Source organism: Scardinius erythrophthalmus (assembly GCF_964197995.2).
Source record: "Scardinius erythrophthalmus genome assembly, chromosome: 3".
NCBI classification, from domain to species: Eukaryota; Metazoa; Chordata; class Actinopteri; order Cypriniformes; family Leuciscidae; genus Scardinius; species Scardinius erythrophthalmus.
In genome coordinates this window covers 29637438-29657527 of record NC_138223.1, presented here as the reverse complement: position 1 = coordinate 29657527, position 20090 = coordinate 29637438, and the positions used below count along the sequence as shown (strand labels likewise).

At 38.4% G+C, this 20090-nt stretch overlaps 1 protein-coding gene across 2 annotated transcripts in view; it reads right to left on the bottom strand.

Moving 5' to 3' along the window:
• The window catches only part of hhip (hedgehog interacting protein), a 42221-nt gene extending 25831 nt beyond the window's left edge, over positions 1-16390 (bottom strand). Inside the window, exons 1-4 of one of the 2 annotated variants that reach the window (XM_081362024.1) lie at positions 15678-16390; positions 12679-12871; positions 8654-8795; positions 1041-1242 (exon numbers count right to left, since the gene is read on the bottom strand). In XM_081362024.1, coding sequence (XP_081218150.1) covers positions 1041-1242; positions 8654-8795; positions 12679-12871; positions 15678-15947 — 807 coding nt within the window. In that variant the 5' untranslated portion in view covers positions 15948-16390. The remainder of the gene's footprint in view (positions 1-1040; positions 1243-8653; positions 8796-12678; positions 12872-15677) is intronic. The other variant, XM_081362025.1, reaches the window with a different exon arrangement.
• Positions 16391-20090: the final 3700 nt, after the last annotated feature.

Here is a 20090-nt window from a genome sequence, read left to right as displayed (position 1 = left end):
AAATCCATAGAAGTTGTTATTGTGCTCCTTTAAGATTGTATTCTGTTAGGGGGCTTCATTTCTCCCACCTCGGCTTTGTCTGAAAAGGTGCCAAACCAAAATGATGAACAACAGATCTTTCAGGTTTCAGCAAAGCTTACTGATTTATGGAAGACAGACTTCTCTGATGGTGGGAGGTCAGGCTGCATGAATTTCAAATAGCAGCTAGTTCCTCATCAGAGGCAAATATGTCCGTAATTTTGGGAGAGAAAACCTAAGTTTAGCTAAAACTCACCATTATTAGCATGCTTAAAAATACTTGTATCAACTAGGATACGATTCTGAATAAACAATCCTGATAAATGTTTAGCATTGTATAATATGTTATAGGTGCACTCTGTCATTTTAGTGCATGTTGTGGTAGCCGACATGACATTTGTCTTGGGCTTGGATGCAACAACATCATGCTAAATAAATAGTTTATAATTAAAGTCACAATCAAACGGAAGTAGCATCTTTTTTTCCATACTGTGACATACATTAGAGTGGAATAGATTATTGTAGAAGAAAATATATGTAGGGTGAGGACTTGGTTCTATCCATCAATTGTTAATTGGATTTTGAGATCAAAATTTAATGTGAGATTGCAGTCGCTTTTGAAGTGGCAGGATTTAAGCAGACTAAATGACTGGAGAAGTTCGGCATACGACACCGCATAGAAGTCATTTTCACCAGAAGATCAAGTTATGTTATTTCGATTAAACATTACGAGGCCCAAAAAAATTGTACATACATGGATTATTGTTCACAATATGATCTATAATATGCATTTACACAATAGAGATGGAGAATAGGTTTTATAGAGATACATTATAGCTGTATAATTTCCAGCTTCTTTTTAATTAGAAATTCAAGCTCTGAAATAAAAGTTTTTCAGGCCACTGATGAGACTGGAATCTTAATCTGACATAAGACTGACCATGACTGTAAACATACATCTAATGTTTATGTCTTTATGTATAACACCTTTTAATGAAGAAAAAGAGCTAAGTGCCACTTACCTTCATACCGCTTTGGACCAGCTTATGAATGTCCAGAAAAGGCTCTTTTAGGAGCTCCATGTTGTATGTTAGGATTCGTACAAAGCCTTCCTTCTCCAAAATAAAAAGCCGCTGTGATCCATCCCCACAATGCACCACGCCAACAGGCTGTCGAAGACCACTAAGGATCTCCTGAGCGCAGTAGCAGTTGTGTTTATGTTTTCTGTATGAAGGGAATGGCAAGATTATAAATTTGGTTAGATTATCTTATGCATCAGGCTTTAGAACTTTTGTAATTTTTCAATAAAAACAAATAAAAGTCTATTTTTTGTTGTTGTTAACAGTATAACTGTGTAAGTGAAATTGTTATAAACAATTTTTCTGCTTGACAGACTGATTTGGGAGTAGACTGAATAAAACTCCACAGTGGAAGTTCATTTAACACAGTCAGACTTTGGGGGCTCTCAAGCTGTGAAACAAGTGTTCCATTAACCACAAGTCACATTTGATGTGGGGACACGCCAACTCACATTATGCCTTAAATAAAACAAGGGCATCAGCGGTGTGGGTGCTCCAGTTAACAAGCTGTCTTTGAGGGATTTTCCATAGATGTAATAGGGGGTGGACTGGCAGTGAACATATGTCTGACATCTCGTGCCTGAGCTGTAACGTCAGTCTGACGCTCTAGCAGTCACTTTGCCTGATCAGATATGCTGCTTTACTGGCCCTTCACACTGGGAGATCCGATGAAGAAATATGACGTCCGTTTACAATGACTGTGGGCTCAAGGACTTCTCAAAACACACAGTGGATTCACAGCTCGTGATTATTTGTCTAAGAAGGTCACATGAAAGTGAGGCATTTATCACGGTTAACACTAAACTGAGGTCAGCAAGAAGATGAAGGTCACACTTCACTGAAAGGTGTCATTAAATCAGATCGCTTGAATAACTGAAGTGAAGCAAAGGTATGCCGAGGGTGACATTGACACACGTGTCATTATGAGATCAGGGATGTGATTTTCTTATAACGAAGTAACTCACTGCCTAACTACCATAGTATGATGCATAGTTGTAGGGAATAACTAGCTAGTGACCATTAGTAACATTAGAAACCATAGTAACATGGTCGCACCTCCGTCGTTTGAACCATGTTGGTTCAATGAATTCAGACTTGTAAATGACATCATGCAGATGGAGTGATAACTTCTGCTAATTAATTTAGCAAGATCGCAATTGTAACATTATTGTAGTTAATTAGTTCATTTTTTAATTAAGTTTACATGCAGTATGTAAATGGCATACTCTCATAATAGGGGCGTTTCCTCCGAGGAGTCAAGGGAGGCAGTGCCTCCTAAAAAAAATAGGATGAGAAAATAATCTATATTATAAAAATAAAACACAATGTCAAATATTACACATTATAAAGTGTATAAATCACTTGTTTTTTAAAAGTAACACTGTCTAAAAGCGACAACCGCAGGTAACGTTACAGGGGGAGGCCATGTCTCTCTTGCCTCCCCTTGAGCCCATTGAGTTTTAACAGACCCCCTAAAACATGCTGTGGGTAATTAAGAATGAATGGGGGAAAGTCACGTGAGAGGGGCAATGCCTCCATCGTGCTATGACTGGCTATGATTGGTTCGTACGATAAATCCCACCACTTGTTTTCGTGAGTGTTCCGCGAACGCGAATCAGTCTGAATGAACAAAATGACTGCATTAATGGGAAGACTAATTAAAAAGTAAGTAAAAAGCTAAGCCACAAAATCAAACTTGAAATTAGTGGTCGACCGATATTGTTTTTTTGATGCCCGATGCTGATGCCGATATCTTAGAGAGCAGGGTGGCCGATTTTAAAATAAGCATGCTTATACTTTAGATGGCAACTTCTTGTATCTGCAATCCTATTACAGTTTTTTTCACAAATAAACTAATTGTTTAAAAATATATGAATATGTGAATATAAAGGAAGTAACACTGTAACAGGGCACTCAGTAATCTGGTAGTCAGTAATCTGGTAGTTAAGGTAATCATATTTTTTCAAATAAAGACAAGGTAACGCTAATTTTACATACAGCACACAGTGAAAACTATATGAATATGTCGGTGGGCAACTAGATATAGCGCAGCATATTTTAAAATGAAGGATTTCGTTTTTCGATTAAGTTTTTCGACCGCATCTCCTGTGAAGCTGATCTTCTGTTCGCATTCACTCACTTTGCACGGACCGACCATCACTTGCAGTAACACGTTTATGCAGGCTACAAATGCACACTTCACAACAGATCACAGATGGATTCGGTTGAATCTGCAAGGTTTGTAAAATTAAATGTTCATTAGATATTCAGAGATTTGTTTAAATGATGTAGATGCACATTTGCTGAAAGTTGACGGTAAATGAGAAAGTATTTTAGCCTGATTGTTTGCCTTTTCTGTATCAAATAATATAAAAGCAAAGCTTTACTTTTTCGCATACCATTTACTTTCTTTGTTTACCAGTTCTGTCTAAGAAAGTATTAGATATGACTGACAGAGATCATAAACTAATGAAGATGTAGAATGTGAATGTGTGTCAGTGCTGTGTGATCAGGCGCAGCGACTCTCTACTCCAGCGCCGCCCGTCAAAATAAAAGACCCGCTTCCAACACATCGGCCAATCAGAAAAACTTATCGGCCAATGCCGATATTTAAAAAATGCCAAATATCGGCAGATATATCGGTCTTGGCGATATATCAGTCGACCACTACTTGAAATGGCCTGAAAACATGATGACTGTTGGAGTTTTTTAATGAGCAATCAGCTTGGTGAAATTAAAGGTACATCTTTGTGTCTGTGACGAGGGGTGCTTCTCAATATCCCTCCTCGTCTCCTCACTCCTCCGTCCTCCATCCTATGACCCGGAAACCGATCGAGCTTAGCCATTTTGAAGGACATCTCAATTCTCTAATTGCACCGCAAGGAGTCGAGGAGTGAGGAGGCTTCCTGAGGAGTCATGAGCGAGGATACACAGGTGGATCCTATGCGGAAGAGTTTTATCGACTAAAACGTGACACACATATAAATTCTCCTCCCCCTTCACATCGGTCACAATCATTTTAATTTATACTTTACCTTTGCAGTTTATATAAACCACACATCTCACATATTTTAACAGGGTATCTTGTTTTATTATTATTTATTATGAATTTCTTAAATAAACAAACTTCAACAACATAAGGGCAGATCCTTTGAGCGCTGCTGATGACGCAGTGAAGTGATGCTCGAGTGATCAAGTATTCCAATGTATAAAAAAAGCTTTCATTCGATTCCTCCGTCCTCATTATCTTTCCTTGCAGCCTTCCCTCGCATCCTACAGGGGGTGGAGCTGAGACACGAGGAAAGGAAGCAAGAAAAGGAAACGAGGATGCACAAATAAGAAATGAGAAGCACCCAAGTGTTTACCGAGCATAATGACTAATGATCCCACAATAAGTTGACTATTCAAAGAACAGCTGAACATCAGTTCACAAATAAAATATATCGTTTAAATTGTTACTGTCTTTAATTATTGAATGCATGTAAAAATGCTTAAAACACTAACTTGATGACATTTATATTTGTTTTTAATAAATAGAACATTGATTACATTGTTAATGTAAAAATACAAAATTTTATTTAATTTGGTTTATTTTTTTCTTTGTTTCTCATTTAAAGTAATGTTTATTTAACCAGGAAAATGTGACAGCATTAAGTGTAACTGGAACATGAATTTAAGTTTGATTTATTTAAAAAAAACATACAAAAAAATCTATGAGGACTTCTCATTTTAGAACACCACTGCACGCTACTGTTCCGTAGGCAGGGTTTGAAATTAACTTTTTCACTCACCGGCCACTTTGGCTACTAAATTTTTAAGTTACCGATCATTCAGAACTTCTACTAGCCAAAAAAAAAAGAAAAAAAGAAGAAGAACCAGATTACCTATGACAGCTTATATATGTATTATAAAATGTATATAAAATTTGGATTTCATACATTTATTTCTTATTCAAACAAAATCCTGTTATCCAGCCATCTCCTCCCTTCTTTCATCCAGATCCTTTTCACCAAAAATGACAGATCAATACAGTACAAAGAACGTCAAAAAATGTAGGATGCTGGAAAATAACAATGTCTTTTTGTTAACCAAATGCTTTTTTTCAAGCGCGCCATTATTTGTTGCGTAGTGATGGTCATGCTCAAGTAACCCAGATATGAGCAGATTCTGCACAATTAGCTGTATTTAATATATCATGATGACTCACGAGTTGAGTATTTGCGTTAAATCAGTGCAGATTTGTTTTACACGAACTTCCACGAAGTGAGTAAACATAATAAGTAACCTGCCAAATTGGCTAGTGATTTGACAGCGTTACCCGCATTTGGCGGGTTGGCGGGTGTTAATTTCAAACCCCGCTCGTAGGCTATATGCGGTTTATTTACCGAATGTATGCCGATTCTTACGCATTTACACTCATTAGCTCTCTTCAAGAACAGTGCTAATATATATATATATATATATAAATGGAATGAAAGATACACAGTTGTAGTCGGAATTATTCAACCCCCCATTGCAAATCAGGTTTATTGGCAACATTTTCAGACTATCAGCTGTTTGCAATGAACAAATCAAACAAAAGTAATTGAAATAACACAACAAATGTGTCAAGTGGTTTCCCCAAATTCAACTGAAAATGCAACTTGTAATGACTTCTGCAGTCTCAAAATTATTCAACCCCTTCATGGCAAGCATCTTTAGTACTAGAACAACCTTTTGCTGTTATGACCTGCAAACGAGATGTATAACCAGACACCAGCTTCTGGCAGCGTTGCTGAGGAATCTTACCCCATTCCTCATGAGCAATGGCCTCCGGTTCAGTAATATTCTGGGGTTTGAGTACTGCAACCGCCTTCTTCAAATACCACCAGAGATTTTCTATGGAGTTCAAGTCAGGTGACTGTGATGGCCACTGTAGAATATTCCAGGATAATATACTTCTGCAGCCTTGGTGGATTTTGAGGTATGATTGGGATCATTGTACTGTTGGTGGGTCAAATGACACCCAAGCTTCAGCTTCCTCACTGACGGCATGACGTTTCTCCTAGGATTTCCTGATACTTCAATGAATCCATCTTGCCTTCCACAGGCGCCATGTTTCCAGTGACAGAGGATGAAAAGCAGCCCCAGAGCATCAACGAGCCACCAGCATGCTGAACTGTAAACAGTGTTCTTTTCAGCATATGCTTCATTCTTCTTCCTCCAGACATACCGCTGATCCATAGGGGCAAAAGTCCAAGAATCCTAAGTTTTGAGTAAATTGGAGCTGCCTTTTTACTCCTTTTGGGTCAGTAGTGGTGTACATCTTGGAGTTCTGGCATGGAAACCGCATGTGTTTAGTACGTGCCTTACTGTTCAAGCTGAAACCTCAGTGCCTGTTGCCACCAAGTCTTACTGCAGGTCTTTTGCAGTCACTCGAGGGTTTTTCTGAACCTGCCTTCTAAGAAATCTGGTTGCAGCCATTGAGAGCTTCCTTTTTCTGCCCCGTCCAGGTAATGTACCTGGTAACCACTGTTACTTTACATTTGAACTTGCGAACTATGCTTCCAATGGTGTCTTTAGGAACAGTTAGTTCCTTCGCTATCTTTTTGTATCCTGTTCCTTGTTTGTGAAGGGCGATGATATCTTCTCTTAACTTTATGGATCTTTTTTTTTTTGACTTAGCCATTTTTCTAACATGCAGTCAAATGTGACACTCAACAAACCTAGCCAGTTCAAATATTTCATGTGTTCTAGCTCAAGTACACCTGGTGCAACTAATAAAGTTGCATCAGGTGTGCTTGAGATAACGCCTGTTTTGCAGATTTGTGCTGTTATGAGGGATTCTATTCAGGGGGGTGAATAATTTTGAGACTGCAGAAGTCATAAAAAGTTGCATTTTCAGTTGAATTTTGTAGAAATCACTTGAAACATTTGTTGTGTTGAGCAATTTCAATTACTTTAGTTTGATTTGTTCACTGCAAACAGCTGAAAAGTCTGTAAATTGTGCCAATAAATCTGATTTGCAATTGGGTTTAGAATCATTTTGATTACAACTGTAGAATGTACTACGTTAGATTGCTTATTTTCCACAAGAGCATGATCTATTTAAGTCCACATGTCATTCTAATAAGAAACTATGCTTCTAAGCACAGATCGAGAGCTTTAGTTCCAACCACACAAATTTGCGATGCTGTTTGAGAATGTATGTTGGAACTATGGTGTCGGGAAATGCCAAATTGTTGAACTATGTTAGTAACAACGGAACTTGTGACCATAGTTGGCTAACGATGATTTTGGGAAACACATCCCAGATCCGTTGAGTCCTACAGGTGGTATTGTTGACTGCACATATATATCAATTATTATAAGTTGTGCAAAGTGAATAACACTATTCTGACTGAGGTTACAATCAGCAGGATAATCAGCTATGAGCTAATTTTTTCTCAGAGCCGGTCTCAGTTGACATCCGTCACCGTCTCCTGTCACAAATGGTCAAAGCCTTCTGACTGTCACTAGTGGATCAGAGCTCCTGCAGTATAAGCACTTTCTTTGTGTTCTTAAAGCTGGCTAAACTCAGTCTGGACACAAAGCTCTGGCTTGGAAAGGGGGACAGTGGACCAGTCAATGAGTACATGCAGGAATGTTGTGACATGGAAATTTAGTCAGGCGTGTCTTGTCTCTGGTGACCTTGTTCAGGCTACCCTTATGATCAAGTAGTCAAAGCAGGTCAGTCATACTGGGCCATGGGACATGGGATGACGGTAAGGAAGTTTCTCTCATGCCTGATGATGAATGTTGTTACAGGCAGATGTCATTACACATAATAATTCACCCAAAACATGGTCATTTTGTCATTATTTAAGCACCCTCATGTCAATTTTGAATAATGTACTGGACCCTCTTTTCTATTCAGATGCTTTCAAGTGTCAAAAAGGATGCAAAATTACTGTAAAAGTACTCCATACAACTTGACTAGATTCATTAGATTCCAAGTTTTCTGAAGCCATACAGTACCATTTGTGACTAAATCAAAGTGGTTATTCATTAATAATCTTCCTTGTCATTGGCTGTTGCAACAAGCTTGAGTCTGAGCTGATCTTCAGAACCAGTTGGTCCAAATAATTTATGAATCATTCAAACTGATTTTGTGAACTTGATCATCCAATTCATCAAAAAGAACGATTAGTTCTCATTTCAGACATTGTTACTTCTCTTCTATACTCTCATCGACGTGCCAAGGAGCACTAGGGCAGGTGTCAAGAGTTTTGTGAATATTTTTATCATTGGTTAAAATTTTAATTGTATGACTTTAGAAGACAAGGTACTATATACTGTATCTCCTACAAGTCATGTGGACCATTAGCATTTTAAAGCTTGATAGCCCCATTTCACTTTCATTGCAGTGCAAAGATTGGCCAAGATATTCTTTATAAATTTTCTCAGAATTTTGGGTGAACTATTCTTGTATGATTTAAAACCTCTATTGAATATACCATATAAAACAAATTAAGCTTAAATCAGAATTGTGTTTTCAAAAGTAATTAAAAAAAAATGTGTGTAAAACTTAAATATACCTGTTAATCCCTTCTATTTTTTCATCTAACAGGTAGTTGGAATCTCGGCGCAACTGCTTTCGGTGAAAATCTGGAAAGCACAGCCCACCGTCCTTCCTTCCATAGTACTGGCAGAACTCATCCACGTCGGCTTGGAACAGTTCTAAAAAACACAGACAGATAGACAACTGGTCTCAGCCTGAGATAGACACCACACAGGGTCCATTGATGATGTAATAACCTCCAAAACCAACTGAATCCCCTACAGTCAAAGCTGTACTCGAGTCAAGTATGTCCTCAGCCATCAGACTGCTTATTGTGTGGGCGTTTTGGTGGTGATTCCGGTGCCAAGCTTAATTCCAATCTTGTCTATGGTGCATTTATAAAGTACTGAGTCTCAAATCAAGACATTTGTTTTTGCCTCTCATATCTGACAAGTGCAAGCCATGGTCATTCATACCGGTCCAGATCTTTAACCATTTGTTATAAACAGTCATATTTGACAGAGCCACATTGATACACACTTCTGAGTGCTACAATTATGTGATGGTTGAACCCCAGTGAGGTATTATAAACCATTTCAGACATGTGTGGTCCGTATGTTGAGTTTAATTAAACCCAAAAATGCCAAACGGTCAATGCTCAATCTGTATCTACTTCACTGTTATATTTTTCAGTAGAAACATGCAGGTCAAGTCCAAATAAATGATAAGTGCACACCCAAACTGATTGATTATATTTCAGAGATTAGGTCTGCTTGCTTACTTTCAGGGAAAACACCCTTATTTATTTCTCCAATAGTAGCCAAGATAATTCCACCATCTAGAGTTGAGGAATGTGCACTGAAAAACCTGAAAAATTAAGCATGTGGCAAAAATAAATCGTGGTCAGTTTCTAGGAACTGTCTTCCTTTTGGCTGAATGAGTAGTAGGACGACGAGGGGAGAGAACAGGACTCGGTTTGGTAGCCGAGACCAGCGTGACCTTAAAACCACACTGATATGGTTACCACCTTAGCTAAACCCTCTCATGGGGAGGAGTAGAGCAAATACAGCAGTGATAGAAACACAAACACACTCCTCTCCCTCCTTTCATCTCCAACGAGTCCCCCATGCTGTCTGAGGAAGGGGGCTACGGGTGGGAGTGAGGCAGCAGCACCAACAACAGAGGTGATAGGATATCCCTAAACATCTAAACACAACAGTGAGATCAAACACACAAGCACACCCACCACTACCTACACTCACACTGCCATGCCACCCACACACAAACCACAGTGGTTATCTTGGGCCTGCTGTTGTGAGAAGTAAGGGAAGAGATCAGAACCTTTATGCAGTTCCCACACTTTCAATTTCCATAATTTTTCCATGTCCTTTCAATGTCAATGTTATTTCGGATTGCTGGATAAGTATTTTTAGAAATCATTTTGATTGATTGGGTCTGTGCTGATGAGGGGTGTGCAAATATCCTCTCAAAACATTTTGGAGCGACAGCCCAAGTCTTAAACTTCTATTTGATTCGATTTTTCATCCAGTTCTGCAATAGCATTGCTGAATACTTTAAATGTGTTATACAAATCATATAATTAATTGTAGTTTAAATCAGTTAGCTAAAATGATAACCTTATTTAATCAACCCAATTCATAACTTAATCTTTACTAAATCAAATAAAATCAATACATTGAAAAGACAACGGCTATAAAATTAATACTCTGGAACTGAAACACTTTTCCTTAACCTAAGGGGACTGAAAGTAAACAGCATGAAAATATGAAGGAATATTTACTCCTGAAAACAAATCTGCAATCATGGTCTAAAAACATGCTTAAAAAATATGTACATGAATGAATCACACAAACTGTCTAATTTGAACAAACATGTAACTTCCCCAAACATGGCAAAAACACTGTGTGGCCTTAACTATGGTCTCAGCCCCTCCGCAATACTTTCGAGTTTTATTGTACTGGGCAACAAAAAACAGGACAGAGAGAAAAAGTCTCCACATCCTTAGCGCTATAGTTATACTTCCATCTGGTTATCTTCCGAAGCAACCTGGGTGGCCACCCAAAGTACTTGACATCTTGATGCACTTCAGCAGTTTTACATATACACAACCTTTATAGAAAAATAAATGTGTCATTCGTCACCACATATGCTGATTTGGGAGGCGGAGAGGGGAGGGGGTAAGTCTTTTGGCCCCAGCTCCTGTTCTCAGAGACTTTACCACTATTTTTCTCTCTCTCTCTCTCTCTCCTTCCCATAGGCTTCCTCCTTGTGCAAAAAGTCGAAACGGACTGCACACCCTTATTTATCTGTTTTATGGAGGAAGACCAAGAGGTAAACTGTAAGTATACAGTGTCTGATTTGTTGGTCTATCCGTATTTCCGTGGGTGCATATGTGCGTGTTGCTCTCTGTTTGCATATCAGCCCCCATCTAATCTGTTATGGCTGCGCTGATAGGAAGAAGGTTTGGTCTGGCGGCCAGCTTTCTGCATACCATTCCATCTGATGGAATGCATCATGCAGCGAATGTTGCAACACTATAGAGCAGCTATGGGATGTTTGCTCCTGATGTCATTCATGTTTGGGAGAAAATACAAACCTCATGATGGCTTAGAGCTTTTCAGGTCTTCGGACTCCTCCCCTCTGCCATCTGTCCCAAACCCCCCCCCCCATTTCAGAGGCCTTAATGTTTGTCTTTTCATTGAACGTAGGCTGCCACCAAGAAAAACAAACTGATTATATGTGAGCATTGCCTTGAACAGCCCTCGTTTTCCACTGCATCCTGTAAAGTGTGTGTGTTCTGCTGGTGAGCAGAGGTGTGAGTGTCAGTCATGTCTAGACCGTAGTCAGACCGCGCACACACACATACCCGGAGACAGATGCACATAAACACCAAACACATCTTGGCAGGCTGTGCTGACGTAAAATAAGATGCTTGCCAAAGGACCAAGGGGAAGAAACAGGTCATAAAATCATTAATTTACAGCTACAGATTTTCAAGCTTTGTTTGGGGCATGTGTCCGCCAATGTGTGTTTACATGTAAGCTTAACAACTATGATAAAGTTTGAAAAGCTATTACAGGATTTTTGAGAGATCAAAATAGGAAACACTGAATGGACCTCAATGGTCAATGCCAACGTAGCAACATAAAGAAGGATTAAAGGTATTCATTAACATTATTTTCATGTGATTTAATAAAGATTGTCTTATGAGACTGCTTCAAGGTGGGATCCGAGCTAAGGTATGTTCTTGAGTTCTTCATTCTGTTTTTTGAATTCTCCATTCCGTTGCCATTGGATTCATTAATATTCAACAATAAAATATTTCATATTTAATTTTAAATATAAAATATTTAACTGGTTTAATTATTACCATTTATATATTATATTTTAAATGCTTATATAATACTATTAATTTTAAGCTTTTTTGTGATACCTGAAAGAAAGAACCTGCAACAAGTGGTTTCTGAATGGCATCTGCCGAACATCAGATTAAACAACCTCTCTGTTTCAAAGTTTGCCATGCATATCTGCCACATATATTTGTTTTCTCCCACAATAGGGGGGTTATGCGCAACAAACTTCCATATTCTGTAAAACAGGTTGCATCTCTTCCGGTTCAGGTCTTTTGTAAGTGCTTCATTAAATATAGAGCTGTTTCACACAAGCAAGCAAAGATGAGCATAACCAATGCCCATCGCATATGCAGATTGATATGTAAAAGTTTTATTTTTCTGCTTCTCACTAACATTTAGATATGTTAGTGAGAAGAATAGTGGCAACAATAAAAATAACTAGCAAGGTTGGCTGATTACCTTAAAATCCATAATTTCGTACTGCCGTTAACACTTTCTCCGACAAGTGGATGCAATGAGACCTGTTTTCCTGTTTGTTCATGTGACGTTTGGCATAAAGCCTATAAAACTTTTCAGTCTGATACATTAATCAATCTGAGGTCATTGGTTCAGAATAATTGTAATACATGTGCCTGAAGAGTTACTGATGATCTTTATGCAAAACTCTAGTATGTATTTAGTTTGTTACCTGGTACGTGTCCCCGGCAGGTGTAGTAGAACTCTTGGCAGTAGTCGTGGCATAAGCGGGGTAGATCTTGTTCTCTGTGTGGTGATTTTTCAAGTTTGGGTGAGTGGAAGAGCATCTGGGCATGTGGTGAGCAATGGGCACACTTAATCTCCTCCAGAAGTCTAGAACACTCTGTGTTATTGGTTGAGAAGATCTGAGGAGAAAAAAGGGTAGAACTGTGGTTCTAATTGAATGGTTAATTCATATTTTACTTATGCTACAAAGTTCTTCCTATTTAATGACTGTATATCATAGGGGGAAAAAACTATGCGGTTTGACACACATTTTTTGGAATGTTTTCAAGTTAATTGGACGCAATTCACATTCTAAACATCTTTCTTAACAAACACCACACATCCATGTGGACTTGATTTCTCCTGATTTGTTTATTTGAGCTCACAAACAGCTAAGCCAAAATTGCACCTCGCATGGCAGCTGAGAGCTGAACCCCTGCTGGAGCGAACGGATCGAAATGAGGATACTCAAAATGTTTCTTAAGACACCAAGCAAAAGTAAACAGTAGATTAGGGCAGTGAAAATGAGCAGGCTTATTTATGTAACAAATTAGCTGTAATAAAACAACAATGTAATCTGCTCCCTTCCTCAGACATGTGCCTGGGCCACAGCAGTCTGGTAAACCTCCCTCTCTCTCTGTGTGAGGTCCATGTGTAAACACCAATTTACAGATAGACGGGCACATCATTCCTGTGCTGGTATCAACAAATTAGCAGTCTGTCCAAGTCAATTAGACCAACACACCCAGCAGACAGCGTATAGACAGCCCAGCTCCTTCCCGCCCCACTGCTCTGCATAGTAAACCATTTGGACAGATTTCTTTGATTTTGATTCTCCAGATTCTTTCAAGTGAATCAAAACCATCTTTGTGCCTGGAAGATAAAACGGTGTCCAAAAATGTATTGACACCTCCATATGAACCAGATAGTTTTTGAAATTTTGTCAATTTTCAAGCTATGGTCTGTCTTGCAGTGGTTGGTGTGTTACCCTGGTCTGTGAGTGGCAACTCTCCTGCTTTAAATTGCCCATTGATTTAGTGAGCCATGGACTGGCACATGGTCCATGGAGAGAAGCATTTGTGTGCTCTCAACCATGCACTCTTCCCATATGTTGCTGGGATGGGCTCCAATGTTGCCATCAGCCTCACCAGCAACAAGAGGACCTTTGTTTTTTTGTGTTTTCCAAAAAATGCCAAAAAGTTGTTCAAAGCTGCTTCAAATCACACCACGGTCTACATCACAGCCTTTTAATGCCATATGTAACTACCGTTGAAACATGCCAGTTCAAATAAGAGGCATATACGAGTTTAGGTCCAACTGTCCATTACTCAACAGAGATTTTGGGAGGCTTGCTAATAGCAGATCCTTAGAAATGGTGTTGCTCGGCATCAAAATGGTAATATGTCTACATTTAAATGACTAATCTATTGATAGTCATGTTTATATAGTGAAATCTGAGCAGATGTTGGGATCATCCATCACAGCACACAATATCCTTTGTCACTGAAACTGACAGAACAAGCGTAAACACACAAAGACTCATTTGAAAACAATCACTTGTCATTAAGCGACAAACAATAAGGGCAGCTACACCCTCACAAGTTCTCAGTGAGGTGCAGGAAAGGTGATCAATGATCGAAGTTACCGCAACTGTAACAGTCAACAAATAGATTATTTAAAGAATGAATCACCTGACATGATTCACACAATTCGCAGTTCTTCAACCCCCCACCCCCCAAATGAAACCACAACTGAGCTAACTTCCCCACAAAACCTGTAAGCTTAGTATTGAACCGCTTAAGTGAAACCATTTTGGCCCTCTGGGAATTGATGTAAGTAAGTTTGGGGTGGGGAGCAGGACAAATGCTCCCTCTCAAAGGCATTAACCAACACTTGGACAGAGCCAAGGACTGGGGGAGAATGATGTTCTCCAGCTTCACCCATTAGTGAAACTAACAAACACAATGGTGTTGTTGTTATTCTTTTGCCATAAGCAAAAAGACTCCGTGTGTGGGCAGTGTAGTGGGGAGGAGGAGATGTCGACTCTTTTTTGTTCCATTCAGCCTCGCTCTTATTTGCATGACTTGAGCAAATTAAATGATGCAATATGGCTTTTTGTCACAAACCGACGTGCGATGCCACCCAGCCGCGTATGTCGATTTGCGGAGGTTGTTTACATGAGAAAAGAGAGATTTCTCGGCATAGAATGTGTTCATTGATAAAACTATTGAGATGAATCTTCTCACGTCTATAGAAAGCCTCAGAAAGGTGCGATTCATTACCGATCAAGAGACATTTGTGTCCCATCTGTTTTATGTAAATCGTATCCATTACTTAAGAGAAGCATATGCTGTCAATGAAACATCAGCGTGAAAGTTGCGCAAAATAGGTAGTGTATACATACAAACATTTAACTGCAGAAACACAGATTTTGAGAGCCATACAGATTAAGGAAATAATATTTTTGCAGCAGTGAAGCGATTTCATTCATACGCGTGCCTCGTGTTCGCGAGTGAATAGCAAGATCAGGATGGAAACAGTGCACGCGTTCTTACCTCTGTCCGAGCTGTTTTTAATTGTTTTTTTTTTCAATGTAAACACTCGCGCGACGTACGTGTTTGGCAATTGCGAAAGGTCCCACTGTGTTTATAAGTGTCTCGTTCCATGTTTTAAGACGCCGTGTCATGGTAAAACAAGTTAAACTTTTAAAAACGCGTCCCGAGACTTGTGCGTTCTATTTTCGCTGCACTCACTGTTCAATAAACGCGTTAAATGCATGCTACTGTATGCATACTGCTCACATGTAGGCTATCCATATGTTCATTACACGAATTCCCATTCTTCTTCTGCATACTGCTGTTACAAACATCTCATAATCAATGTATGAACCAGTTGCCATAACAAAACACGCATGATAATTTGAGGTTGCAAGAAGCCTGAACATACCCGAGCATCTCTCCGATGGAGTATTTGATATGGAACCCTCCTGGACGGACAGCAGGACACGCGAGGATAGAGCCTGTGACAAACCTCCCCTCCACCGCTTCCCTCCAGTGACAGTTTTCTCTCCTTCTTCTTTAGGCGTTTCGGCAGACTTCCATCGTAACATCTCCTCCTCCTTGGACTTAATTCTCCTTTCTCGCCGAATTTCGCATCACCACATTCCCAAAAATTGGCCGCGACGGCCAACAAGAGCACAAATTGCAAATGCTTCATTTTACAGGGATTAAACCAAGCGAAACACGCGACTGCTCAGAAATAAATGGGACTGATGTATGACAGTCCCCACGCGTCCAGAAAGTTGTTATAAAATAACTAGACTAAGGAACTATTCATTAATAAAGTAGTCTGAATTAGATTATAGTTAAGATATTAAACAAACCAACAAACAAAAAAATACGATAATAAATTAAGACAAATGCTGGTTATTATGTTGTTAAAATGAAAAAAAAAAAAAAAACTGATATTGTATATTAATGCAATATATATACATATATAAAAATAAGAAAAGTGATCAGGTTATAGGCCTATACAGAAATCGTAGTAGTACGTCTCCTTGCCAAAAAGTTAAATCCCGTTTGTGCACAAAGGTTGATGCGTGTGATCAAAAGTTGCACTAAGTTGTCTGATGCATGCTCTTCAGTGCACTCACATGTTTCTCTTTGCTCTTTCCACCTTCTTTTTAACCAGCGCGCGAGAAGGGGAACGCGCACGATGACGTCTATCCAGTCCGGGAACGCGCATCATGGTGTAGCCTACGTAAAGAAAAGGTATTATACACTATAAAAGTGTTAGTAATTTTAACGGGGAACATTTTTTTAAATTGCAGCAGTACAAACCAATTATAAAACAACTATAAAATATTGATTTTTTTTTTTCAGCTGTAAGTAAGAATTTATATGGCAGATGAACATTCCCAGATCATCACATTTGTTTAGATTGATTTTAGTTTGTTTTTATTTTTGTTATCAGCTACAATGGAGTGTTTTATGTTCCATTTTATATTATTTATTACATATTTATTGCATTATTTCACAGTCATGTGTCACCCTGATATTGTCTTTGCGTGTGGCACTGTGCTCTGCGTTCATGTAATATCAAACAGCACAAAAACCTTTGTCTATAATAAATGTTACATTTAGCTTCAGATGTTATTAGATATTGTTCATATTAATAATAATATTACTAAAATCACTTACATTAATATTGTTAAGTGAGGATCAATCGATTCCCCTCGATAAATCAAAGCTATAATTAAATAGTGTAAAATATACAGTCACCAACAGTACAGTATAGTTTTCTGGCAACCACTGATACTTACCATATGCCCAAAAATGAAAATTCTGTCATCATTCCCTCACCCTCATGTCGTTCCAAACCTGTATGACTTCTTTCTTTTGAGGGTGAGACAACATGAGGGTAAAAGATGGATTCCACTCCATTTTATTATTATTATTACACACACACACACACACACACACACACACACACAAAAAAGTCTTACGGGTTACACTTTATTTTAAGGTGTCGTTGTTACAGTGCAATTAGACATTTAAGTACTGAGTAATATTAAGTAACTACATGTACTTACTATAGGGATAGGAAAGGATTAGGTTTTGGTTGAGGGTTAGTTGCATGTAATTATGCATCATTTATAGTTATTACTATAGAAACTACATGTAACATATGTAACAATGACACTGTAAAATAAAGTGTTGCCGTCTTAAGAAAATAATTTATACCCTTTGCATTTGCTCTTTAGATCAAAGTCATAGACTTTGCGGATTTAGATGAGGAAATGGTTACTGAATAACCTAAATGCAACACATGAGATAATGTAAATCTGTATCTCTCTAATACATTATCTCTCCTGTATTGTATATTTATTTATGCACTCGCTCAGTTAATTATTTCTATTAGATGCTAACTTCCAACGGCTCTGTTGGAGATCAGGGGCTACAGCAGAACAGTTTGTTGATCTGAGTGTCTGACACTCTTACGTTAACAGAGTTGTGAGAATGTCTGGCATTCTTGCTCTTCAGAGGGTTTCTGATAAGACTGAGCCAAACGCAGGACAAGTCTTCTTTTCTTCTCATCTATAGAGAGATCTTTAGATTGCAGGTCCAGAGGGGAATATCCTCTCAGAACAGACCTCAGTTGCATTAGTTGCAATCAGTCGCATTACCGCACCTGTTCATCCTTGGGGGTCCAGCACTGACCAGAACACTGGCTGATTATCAGCAGAGATCAGGAGTTGCAGGAATCCACAGTGATTGGACTGTTGGGTAATTATGGAAATAGCCCTGAGCGTTGAACAGCCTGCCACCATATCCAGCCAGGCCTGCTCTGTGTTCAGAAGCGGGCCAGCCTATTTGATCTGTCTCGTTGCATGGTAAATATGACATGATTCACATAGGGTGCAGATGCAAAGCTAAGGACCTTGAGAGATGGCTTAGACTGGTTTGTGATCAGTCTAGAGTGACATGAAAACATGTGCGATACATCTGTGGTTTGGGAATACATCTGCTCGGAGAGATAGAACCCTTTCCATTGTGCAGAAGCTCCAATATTCTTCAGGATATTCTCGCCTTTTTAAAGCACTGATATTATGGCAACATATATTCACACACATCTGAGAATAACAAACTGTTCCATATTTTGGTGACTTTATTTGAGTCACCAAAATGTATGAGAATTTATGAGTTCTAAAATGATGCATTTAGCAATTTTTTAATCATCGCTGTTGTGACACTGTGACTATTACACCACCATCAGTAATATTTAAGCTTTCTATTAGACATTCTGAGTAATTTGTAACCCTTTCCAGGTCCCCGTTTCAACAAACAACAGATGGCAAAATGAGTTTTTGTTATGAGAAAACTCTTAAAGTTCCAATTTCAAGCAAAACCGCAATTTCACATATGCTCTGATTTAGTACAGAGGACATTAACAACAATATGCACTATCCTTTTGGTTTTTATACGAGAAGTTATGCCATAACCAGAACCTAATATATAGTCATCAATTGAGGTTGGAGATGGCAGGATATTTCTTGCTTTGTCATTTGGGAAAGTCCCTGGGTTAGATCTGTTGTCTCATTCAGCAATAACAAGGCTTAGCTTTGGTCCAATAGCCTTCGAAGAAAAATACTCCCCACCAAGGGGTGGATAGTCCCTGACCACACAGAATCCAGTAACACCCTTGAACTCACAGATCAGAGGTGGCAAACCACACTCAAGAAAATATCTTAAGAGGCATGAGAAAAGGTGACAATGTCCTGTTGACACCCATTTGTGACCCTGGACCACAAAACCAGTCACATGGGTCAATTTTTTTAAATACGTAATATTAAAGCTGAACGGATAAGCTTTCCAGTGATTTATTGTTTGTTAGGATATGACAATATTTGGCCGAAAATCTGGAATCTGAGGGTGCAAAAAATCAAAACATTGAGAAAATCGCCTTTAAAGTTGTCCATTTATGTTCGCGATCGTGCTGCATTCACTCACAAAAATAAATATTTTATATATTTACGGTAGGACATTTACAAAATATCTTCATGGAACATAATCTTTACTTAATATCCTAATGATTTTTGGCATAAAAGAAAAATCGATAATTTTGACCCATGCAATGTATTGTTGGCTATTGCTAAAATACACCCGTGCGACCTGTGACTGGTTTTGTGATCGAGGGTCACATTTGTCAATGTTCTTCTTAAGTGGTGCCTATCTGTGCATTACACCATCAAATGTCTTTTTGCACACAGCACAGTTTAATAGCAGGAGAACTGCAAACCATTTGCCTCCATCATTGAAAGTTTTTCAAGAAAAAAGTTTGTCATGTACAATGAAAAACGCAGGCTGATTTACTTGATTAGAAATACAGTCAAACAGTAATATTGTGAAATATTATTTCAATTTAAAAGAACGGTTTTCTATTTGTATGTAATTTAATTTGTAATGTATTTTATCCCTGCTGGCAAAGCTGATTTTTTTAGCTGTCTTCAGTGTCACATGATCCTTCAAAATCATTATTCAATGCTGATTTGGTGCTAACATTTCTTATTATTAGCAATGTTGAAAACAGTTTTTGCTGCTTAATGGTCTGGAATTATATTTCTTGTGATAGCATTATATACATTTTGATTGAATTGAAAATGTTTCTTTTCAGGTTTATACATTTAATGACATTTAAAGGAATAGATCAGCCAAAATGAATCGTAAAATTGACTTTCTTTCTTTCTTTAATTTTTCAGAATATCTTCTTTTGTATTCCACAGAAAAAGTGCAAACAGTTTTGGAACAACAAGAGGAAAATGAGTAAAGGTGACAGAATTTTCATTTTTGGGTTGACTAT